The sequence below is a fragment of the Coregonus lavaretus genome, assembly GCF_964263955.1.
Source record: "Coregonus lavaretus genome assembly, contig: HAP1_SCAFFOLD_241, whole genome shotgun sequence".
Lineage (NCBI taxonomy): Eukaryota > Metazoa > Chordata > Actinopteri > Salmoniformes > Salmonidae > Coregonus > Coregonus lavaretus.
In genome coordinates, this window is record NW_028158987.1 from 514075 (window position 1) to 525011 (window position 10937).

At 42.5% G+C, this 10937-nt stretch overlaps 1 protein-coding gene and 1 long non-coding RNA gene across 2 annotated transcripts; both read left to right on the forward strand.

Annotated features, from left to right (window-relative positions):
• Positions 1 to 1242: 1242 nt before the first annotated feature.
• On the forward strand, positions 1243 to 2754 carry LOC311123389 (NLR family CARD domain-containing protein 3-like; the record flags this gene model as incomplete). Its single annotated transcript, XM_084197658.1, has 1 exon — positions 1243 to 2754. A coding segment is annotated over exon 1 (1134 nt), but the record flags the coding sequence as incomplete, so codon positions are not given.
• Positions 2755 to 2760: 6 nt separating this feature from the next.
• On the forward strand, positions 2761 to 4036 carry LOC311123402. The gene is made up of 3 exons (XR_014612579.1): positions 2761 to 3002; positions 3263 to 3436; positions 3868 to 4036. It is a non-coding gene; the product is annotated as an uncharacterized lncRNA (long non-coding RNA).
• Positions 4037 to 10937: the final 6901 nt, after the last annotated feature.

Sequence of the window (10937 nt, forward strand, 5' to 3'; positions counted from 1 at the left end):
GTGTGTGTGTGTGTGTGTGTGTGTGTGTGTGTGTGTGTGTGTGTGTGTGTGTGTGTGTGTGTGTGTGTGTGTGTGTGTGTGTGTGTACTCCCTGGATGAGGAGATGTAATCTGATGTTTTGTCCACAGAAATCAACAGGAGAGATCAGAGTCAGAGATTCTCAGTGGTCAGTCTTCCAGAGTCATCAAACAGACCTGGCCTCCATATTCAGTGTATGTGGTCCTGTTATGTACATTTGTTTTTGTTTACCTCAAGTAAGTTGATCTGTCAATCATTCATTAATGTGTTAATGAGAAAGCATTTAGTCTCTTGCTTAACTTATTTACTTGATTTATTTCAGTTGCTTGAAGAGAATATTATTACATTTGTGAAGAATGAGCTGAAGATGTTCAAGAGGATTCTTAGTCCAGAACTTCCAGAAGGCTTTGAGAGTCAGAAGCAGGATAAGGAAGTGGTGGATGCTGAAGATGAGAAGCAGGAGAGCAGTGCCAGAGAGGGGGCTCTGAAGATCACACTGCACGTCCTGAGGAAAATGAACCAGAAGGAGCTTGCTGACACACTGGAGAAAAGTAAGAGCTGTCTGCCTCATGTTGAATGCTGTTATATAACAAACATTTAAAAGCTGTAGCTAAAGTACAGCTAAAGTAGCTGTGTAACTCAATGATATTGTAGCAGCCTTAACACAACACCTAGTGACCTCATCAAGTAGCAGCAGGGATGTGTTATGTTGATTCATTTAGAGAGAGAGAGAGAGAGAGAGAGAGAGAGAGAGAGAGAGGGGGGGGGAGAGAGAGAGAGAGAGGGAGAGAGAGAGAGAGAGAGAGAGAGAGAGAGAGAGAGAGAGAGAGAGAGAGAGAGAGAGAGAGAGAGAGAGGGGGGGGGGAGAGAGAGAGAGAGAGAGAGAGAGAGAGAGAGAGAGAGAGAGAGAGAGAGAGAGAGAGAGAGAGAGAGAGAGAGAGAGAGAGAGAGAGAGAGAGGACAGAGAGAGAGAGACAGAGAGAGGGAGAGAGAGAGACAACATTAATAATACCATCAATAATATAATCAGTCACACCAGTCTGTAATGCATTATGAAAACATTTACACATTTATACAGACAGTTAAGAGAATAAATGATTATAATTTAAAATGTTATAACAGTCCAATAATATTATTTTAGGCATTAAATCAGACGTAATATTAATACCCTCTGTGTTATTTCTTCATTCAGATGAGCTTGCTGTGATTTGCCAACGTGAACTCAAATCTAATCTAAAGAAGAAGTTTCAATGTGTATTTGAGGGGATCGCTAAACAAGGAAACCCAACACTTCTCAATAAGATCTACACAGAGCTCTACATCACAGAGGGTGGAACAGGAGAGGTCAATAATGAACATGAGCTGAGACAGATTGAGACAACAACCAGGAAACAAGCAAGACCAGAGACTGCAATCAAACGTAACGACATCTTCAAACCCTTAACTGGACAAGACAAACTTATCAGAACTGTGTTGACAAAGGGAGTCGCTGGCATTGGAAAAACAGTCTCTGTGCAGAAGTTCATTCTGGACTGGGCTGAAGGAAAAACAAATCAGGATGTCCAATTTCTATTTTCATTCCCTTTTCGGGAGCTGAATTTGATGAAAGGTGAAAAACACACTTTGATTGAACTTCTCAATTTCTTCTCAATGGAAACCAAAGAATCAAGAATCTCCAACTACGACAAGTACAAAGTTCTGTTCATCTTTGATGGTCTGGATGAGTGCAGACTGCCCCTAGACTTCCAGAAGAACAAGATCTGTTGTGACGTCACAAAGTCAACCTCAGTGGATGTTCTGCTGACAAATCTCATCAAGGGAAATCTGCTTCCCTCTGCTCTGCTCTGGGTAACTACCCGACCTGCAGCAGCCAATAAGATCCCTTTAGTGTGTGTTGACCAGGTGACAGAGATACGAGGGTTTAATGACCCACAGAAGGAGGAGTACTTCAGGAAGAGATTCAGTGATGAGGACCTGGCCAATAGAATCATCTCACACATAAAGACATCAAGGATCCTCCACATCATGTGCCACATTCCAGTCTTCTGTTGGATTTCTGCAATAGTCCTTGAACACATGCTGAAACACAAGACAGAAGAGATGCCCAAGACTCTGACTGAGATGTACACACACCTTGTGGAGTTTCATACCAAACAGAAGAATGAAAAGTATCTTGGGAAAGAAGAGACAGGTCCACACTGGAATAAAGAGAGCATTCTGTCATTGGGAAAACTGGCTTTTCAACAGCTTGTGAAGGGCAATCTGATTTTCTATGAAGAAGATCTGAAAGAGGCTGGCATTGATGTCAATGAAGCCTCTGTGTACTCAGGATTGTGCACACAGCTCTTTAAAGAGGAATATGTCCTGTACCAGGACAAGGTGTACTGCTTCGTGCATCTGAGCATTCAGGAGTTTCTGGCTGCTGTATATGTGTTCCTCTCATTCATCAACAACAATGAGAATCTAATGGATGAACCTCAATCAACATCCAGGAACTTTTCTGTGAGGATCAGACACAAGCGTAAAGTTACCTTCTTCAAGAGTGCTGTGGATAAAGCCTTACAAAGTGAGACGGGAAACCAGGACCTTTTCCTCCGCTTCCTTCTGGGCCTCTCACTGGAGTCCAATCAGAAGCACTTACGAGTTCTACTGACAAAGACAAGAAGCAGCTCACAGAGCCATGAAGAAACAGTCAAGTACATCAAGGAGAAGATCAGGGAGAATCCCTCTCCAGAGAGGTGCATCAATCTGTTCCACTGTCTGAATGAACTGAATGACCATTCTCTAGTGGAGGAGATCCAAAGCTACCTGAGATCAGGAAGTCTCTCAGAAGCCAAACTGTCACCTGCACAGTGGTCAGCTCTGGTCTTTGTGTTGCTGACTTCAGAAAAGGAGCTGGATGTGTTTGACCTGAAGAAATACTCCAGATCAGAGGAAGGTCTTCTGAGGCTGCTTCCAGTGGTCAAAGCCTCCAGAGCTGCTCTGTGAGTACATACAATTATATTTAAGTACTAATCATCAGAAAGAAATATTCAGTTTAGAGACAAATATATATTATAATATGTATACAATATTATATTGAAAAACATATTGAATCACTGCATTGATGTTCACATTTGTATAACAATATGACCATACAATTCTAGGAGACAGAAGATGAATCTATATGTTGTTTGAGAGAATAAACCAAATTCTGCTATGTTAAATTAAGTGTGTTTGAGAAATCATGATGATCTCTTTGCAGGCTGTCAGGCTGTGGAGTCACAGAGAAAGGCTGTGCTTCTCTGGTCTCAGCTCTGAAGTCAAACCCCTCACACCTGAGAGAGCTGGATCTGAGTAACAATGACCTGAAGGATTCAGGAGTGAAGCTGCTCTCTGCTGGACTGGGGAATCCCCACTGTAAACTGGAGACTCTGAGGTCAGTATTCTTGTATTTGGTCAACAAGTGATAACTGTTCACGAGATCCACATGTGTTTACCAGGCACACATAGTCCACACCATATGTGTTTGGACAGTGAAGCTTACAGTTTTAAATTTGGCGCTATGCTCCAGCAATTTGGATTTGAGATATAATGTTTCATATTAGGTGACAGTATACAGTATGTCACCTTTTATTTGATGTTAATGGTGAGAGGTTAGCATGTTTTGTTGTAGCCTCTGTAACTTTATAACTCATTATTATTCATGATTCATTCATGATCTTTCTCAATCATGGCATATCTATTTATGAATAGATATGGCAGGTTTCAGGACACTGATATGTCTGAAAATGTTTAAATAATATACTGCCACTATTTTCACCACCAAAGAATAGCAGTGTGGTTTTAATATGATTTGACTCTTTGCAGGCTGTCAGGCTGTCTAGTCACAGAGGAAGGGTGTGCTTCTCTGGTCTCAGCTCTGAAGTCAAACCCCTCACACCTGAGAGAGCTTGATCTGAGTAACAATGACCTGAAGGATTCAGGAGTGAAGCTGCTCTCTGCTGGACTGGGGAATCCCCACTGTAAACTGGAGACTCTGAGGTCAGTATTCCTGTATTTGGTCAACAAGTGATAACTGTTCACCAGATCCACATGTGTTTACCAGGCACACATAGTCCACACCATATGTGTTTGGACAGTGAAGCTTACAGTTTTACATTTGGTGCTATGCTCCAGCATTTTGGATTTGAGATATAATAATTCATATTAGGTGACAGTACCGAATGTTACCTTTTATTTGAGGTTATTTTCATACATACAGTGGAGAAAAAAAGTCAGCCACCAATTGTGCAAGTTCTCCCACTTAAATAGATGAGAGAGGCCTGTAATTTTCATCATAGGTACACGTCAACTATGACAGACAAAATGAGAGAAATTATTCAAGAAAATCACATTGTAGGATCTTTAATGAATTTATTTGCAAATTATGGTGGAAAATAAGTATTTGGTCAATAACAAAAGTTTCTCAATACTTTGTTATATACCCTTTGTTGGCAATGACACAGGTCAAATGTTTTCTGTAAGTCTTCACAAGGTTTTCACACAATGTTGCTGGTATTTTGGCCCATTCCTCCATGCAGATCTCCTCTAGAGCAGTGATGTTTTGGGGCTGTCGCTGGGCAACACGGACTTTCAACTCCCTCCAAAGATTTTCTATGGGTTTGAGATCTGGAGACTGGCTAGGCCACTCCAGGACCTTGAAATGCTTCTTATGAAGTCACTTATTCGTTGCCCGGGAGGTGTGTTTGGGATCATTGTCATGCTGAAAGACCCAGCCACGTTTCATCTTCAATGCCCTTGCTGATGGAAGGAGGTTTTCACTCAAAATCTCATGATACATGGCCCCATTCATTCTTTCCTTTACACGGATCAGTCGTCCTGGTCCCTTTGCAGAAAAACAGCCCCAAAGCATGATGTTTCAACCCCCATACTTCACAGTAGGTATGGTGTTCTTTGGATGCAACTCAGCATTCTTTGTCCTCCAAACACAACGAGTTGAGTTTTTACCAAAAAGTTATATTTTGATTTCATCTGACCATATGACATTCTCCCAATCCTCTTCTGGATCATCCAAATGCACTCTAGCAAACTTCAGACGGGCCTGGACATGTACTGGCTTAAGCAGGGGGACACGTCTCGCACTGCAGGATTTGAGTCCCTGGCGGCGTAGTGTGTTACTGATGGTAGGCTTTGTTACTTTGGTCCCAGCTCTCTGCAGGTCATTCACTAGGTCCCCCCGTGTGGTTCTGGGATTTTTGCTCACCGTTCTTGTGATCATTTTGACCCCACGGGGTGAGATCTTGCGTGGAGCCCCAGATCGAGGGAGATTATCAGTGGTCTTGTATGTCTTCCATTTCCTAATAATTGCTCCCACAGTTGATTTCTTCAAACCAAGCTGCTTACCTATTGCAGATTCAGTCTTCCCAGCCTGGTGCAGGTCTACAATTTTGTTTCTGGTGTCCTTTGACAGCTCTTTGGTCTTGGCCATAGTGGAGTTTGGAGTGTGACTGTTTGAGGTTGTGGACAGGTGTCTTTTATACTGATAACAAGTTCAAACAGGTGCCATTAATACAGGTAACGAGTGGAGGACAGAGGAGCCTCTTAAAGAAGAAGTTACAGGTCTGTGAGAGCTAGAAATCTTGCTTGGTTGTAGGTGACCAAATACTTATTTCCCACCATAATTTGCAAATAAATTCATTAAAAATCCTACAATGTGATGTTCTGGAAAAATTTTTCTCAATTTGTCTGTCATAGTTGACGTGTACCTATGATGAAAATTACAGGCCTCTCTCATCTTTTTAAGTGGGAGAACTTGCACAATTGGTGGCTGACTAAATACTTTTTTTCACCACTGTATCTGTTTCACCGTTTAGAAATGAAATCACTTGTGTGTGTGTGTCCATTGTGTGTCTGTGTGTGTGTGTGTCCAGTTTGTGTCTGTGTGTCCACTGTGTGTGTGTGTGAGTGAGTTTCCAGTTTGTGTGTGTGTGTGTGTGTGTGTGTCCAGTGTGTGTGTGTGTGTGTGTCCAACGTGTGTGTCCAGTGTGTGTGTCCGGTGTGTGTGTCCAGCGTGTGTGTGTCCAATGTGTGTGAGTGCTTGTGTGTGTGTGTGTGTGTGTCCAGTGTGTGTGTGTCCAATGTGTGTGTGTGTGTATCACTCAATGAACACACTGGACACACACACACACACTGGACACACACACTGGACACAAAAACACTGGAGACACACTGGACAAACACACACACACACTGGACTCACACACACAAACACACACGGACAAACACACACGGATAAACACACACACACACACAGACACACACACACTGGACACACACACACACTGGACACACACACACTGGACAAACACACTCTGGACACACACACACTGGACACAAACACACTGGACACACACACACACACACACACAAGACACACACACACACTGGACACACACTGGACACAAACACACACGGACACACACAAACACACACACGCACACATTGGACACACACACACAGGACACACAAACACACACACAAACACACTGTACATACATACACACACACACACCGGACACACACACACACACACTGGACAAACACACACACACGCACAAACTGGACACACACAAACACTCACACTGGACACACACAAACACTCACACTGGACACACATTTGACATATACACACACACAAACACTGGACACACACTGGACACACACTGGACACACACACACACACACACACACACACACACACACACACATTGGACACACACGCACACACTGGACACACACAAACACTCACACTGGACACACACAAACACACATACTGGACACACACTTGACATATACACACACACACACACACACACACACACACACTGGACACACACACACAAACACTGGACACACACACACACACTGGACACACACACACTGGACACACACTGGACACACACTGGACACACACACACACACACACACACACTGGACACACACACACACACTGGATTCACACACACACATGCTGGACACACACAAACTGGACACACACTGGACACACACTGGACACACACTGAACACACACACACACTGAACACACACACACACTGAACACATACACACACTGAACACACACACACACTGAACACACACACACACTGAACACACACACACACTGAACACACACACACACTGAACACATACACACACACTGGACACACACACACAGGACACACACACACACACTGGACACACAAACACAAACATACACACTAGACACATTTCCATGTGTTGGATTTTGATGAAAGGACATCCCATATAGCCTACTGGACAGGACTTTGCTATGGCATCTTCTGTTTGGGTGTCTCAGGTCAGGTCTGAGCCATGATCAGAATGTGCCTCTGTGTCTATTTCCAGCTCTGCCATTTCTACCTGTCCTGATCTAGTGTTTCACCCCTGACCTCCTCTCACCGTCTCACTGTCCATGTCTGCTTTTAGCTCCCACCTCTACTTCACTGTGTTATAATGGACCTTATGCTTGTTATGTCACCTCTGTAACCAGTTATCAAACATACTGACCTTTCTGACCCTATCCCATGGCCCTACTTTCTACAACTGAACATTTAAATTCCTCTATGAGTTTTATTTAGTGTCCATTTACTTATGTATGTATTTGTTGTATATTGGGGTTGTGCTGCAGAGCATCATGGGGGTTTGTATGTGTTGAGATGATCACGTTCCAGATAAATGGTTGAACTGATTCCTGTCTCCCGTCTCATCATTATTGAATTGTTGTACAGACGTGGTTATGAAACCCACCAGACATAACAAAAGATTGGTGATGAGTAAGTCTGAATCTACAGGAACTATTCTGTCTGGAAGAAGTAGGTTTTTACAACTGTTTAAAACTGTTATTTTCTGTGGTCCAGTCTAGGCTAATGTTAGCACAGTGTATTGATAGCAGAGGCAAGTGCATAGTCGAGCTAGCTAAGAGAGAGAGTTAACATCGTCATGACGTCAGAAAAGGACTGGAGACGGACGTCGGAGCGGGAAAACAACTTGATTAAAAGGGAGGAACAGACAGTGATTAAAGGAAAGGACATTTATTCAACTGTGAAGATGAACTTTGGAATAAAAAATTGCTAAATGAGCGAACTTAGGAGGAAACGTCAGTGAGTGAAGTGAATGAAGATCACATGACTGAGGAAAATATTGCTTTGGTTGAGGACAATATTGAAGTGAGTGACAATCAGGAGCTTATTGAGAAATGAAAAATTATTGGAATTGTTGGAAACATTGGACAGTTTGATAAAAGTATTGAACAGTGGAGCTCATATACAGAACGGTTTGAATATTTTGTTCTTGTAAATGACATCAATGAGGACAACATTGTGCCGAGATGTTTTAGTGTAATGGGGCCAAAGACATTTAATTTACTAGGCAGCTGTCACGGTTTCGGCCGAGGCTGCCTCTCTCCCTTGTTCGGGCAGGCTTCGGCGTTCGTTGTCTCCGGAATACTAGCTGTCACCGTTGTATGTTTCATGTTCGTTTGCTTTTGTCTGATTGTTGTCACACCTGTTTTCATTTAGTGTCATTAGTGTCCTATTTAGTTCTCGTTGTGTTTGTCAGGTGTTGTGTGTTATTGATTTTGATTTTGTCAGTCGTGTATTTCGCTCGGTTGAGCTTCTCTCCACTGCGCTGGAGTTATTACGCACCTGTTTTGTGCGCTGTTGTTTGATTCCACCAGTGCACCTACATCACGCTTTGACAGCAGCCTGCTACAGCCAGACAGAACAGGTAATAAGACGTATGGGGATATTGTGGAGATACTTAAAGGACATTTTTCACCAGAACCACTAGTTAATGCTGAAAGGTTCAGGTTCCACAGGAGACATCAGGAAGAGGGAGAATCAGTAACAATGTTTGCTGCTGCATTAAAGAAACTACCAGAACACTGAGTTTAATGCTGTTTGAAATGACATCATTAGAGACAGACTAGTATGTGGGCTACGGAGTGAAGCTACACAAAAGAGACTGTTGACTGAAAGTCATCTGACCTCGGCAAAGGACATTGGAATCAGTGTGTCCATGGAACTAGCTGCTAAAGAGGCTCACCAGTTGAGTTCATCAGGAACTTAGTGGGTTCATCTAACAATCCTAATCATCAGCTGATACATTGTAATCTCATACACAGGGTAAACCTTCCACCTAGAAAACATAATTTAATAGAAATCACAACCGCTCCTCTGTGTGATCTATGTAATCAAGGTGCCTTGGGCTCCTTTAATCATATGTACTGGGAGTGACCAGGGGACATGTTTTGGAAAGAGGTATCCTCATACCTTGTTCCCCCAAACTGTTATTACTGAATGATAATTCACCACTGTCATTACAGCAAAGACGTATAATGTTGTCAGGTTGGACAGCAGCTAAAAAGATGTTGGAACTAAGATGGCAACCACCACACCTCATTGGATCAGCACTTTTATAGATATCATTTATTTAGAACTATCCACTGCTAGGATCCATGGGGCTAGCCAAACAACACATTTTGTATATGTGGTTTATTATAATTGTATTTATCTGCTAGTTAAAACTAGTTTCCATAATATACTGATATATATTTTAACAGTATTGTGTCTCTAGTTGTATAAACATTCCTGCTGCTATTTGTTCTTGTCTGTGTTCCTTTCAAATGAATAAAAAGTTGATCACAGAGTTTCAACTGAAAATCAGAGACCGGGAAATCAAGTCACATGCTTCCACTGTGGCAATGTCACGGTTTCAGCCGAGGCTGTTCCTCCTCCTTGTTCGGGCAGGCTTCGGCGTTCGTCGTCCCCGGAGTACTAGCTACCACCGATTGATGTTTTCGATGTTTGTTTTGTCATGTCTAGTTATGTGCACCTGTTTCGTATTCTGTCATGATTATGTCACCTATAAGTTTCCCCTGTGTTATGTTTTGTAGTTGTGTGTTATTGTCCGCCTGTCGTTTGTTTCGAGGTTCGGTACTTTTGTTTGTGAGTGTTTTTACGCATTTCGCGTATTAGTTCGCCCCCTTTGTTTCGAGGCCATTTATTTTGTATTTGTTCAAGTACTTCAGTAAAGTCGTTTTGACTTATCCTCTGTGTCCTGCGCCTGACATCACCACCGCATCCACATCAGTACCGTGACAGTGGTACCCCGTCAGAACCCAAAATAATTACTTATTTTATGCAAATGTTTGTAAACAACATAAACATCAACACTGTATAGCATCAAAACGTGGTTAAAACTATAATGTTGATATCGTGGATGGTCAGTCCTTGCATCCATAGCTCTGTCTATACATTGAGAGAGGATACATTTATCCAGCTCCGTCCCTCAGCTTTTTACCGAAACGGGGGTGGAGTAGCTTTGTTATTGTTTCAATTGCTGATTGCCGCGTTAAGTTTGGGATTTAAGGGAAACTAGACTGACCTGGGTCTAATATCTGTTTTAGACCAGCCAGATTGCTCAAGATTGATTTCTAAACTGGACGTCTGTCCATGTCATGAGGAAGTCAGGAAATGCCTTAAAAACCGGCCACTAGGGGCAATAGTGAGCGTTATTACCGCCATGTAGACTTGGGTTTTGCTAAGGTTATGTAATCCCATGACTCTGGATCAAAAGGTTGCGTGTTCAATCCCAGTTGCAGACACTCATTATTTTTTAAAATATTTTTTTTTTACCCTACCCCAAACCTTAACCCTTAACCTTGACCCTTAACTTTTAAATTTGACGTTTGGAGCAACTTCGAGATTTGACGTTTGGAGCAACTTCGAAATTTGACGTTTAGAGAAAAGTGCAAAAATGTCTAATTCTGCAGTGAGACTGTGAGAGCTCATTGAGACACCTGGGTAGGAAGGCTCAGGAAGGCAAAGGGAATGTCTCAGATAAAAATGCTTTAGGCATTA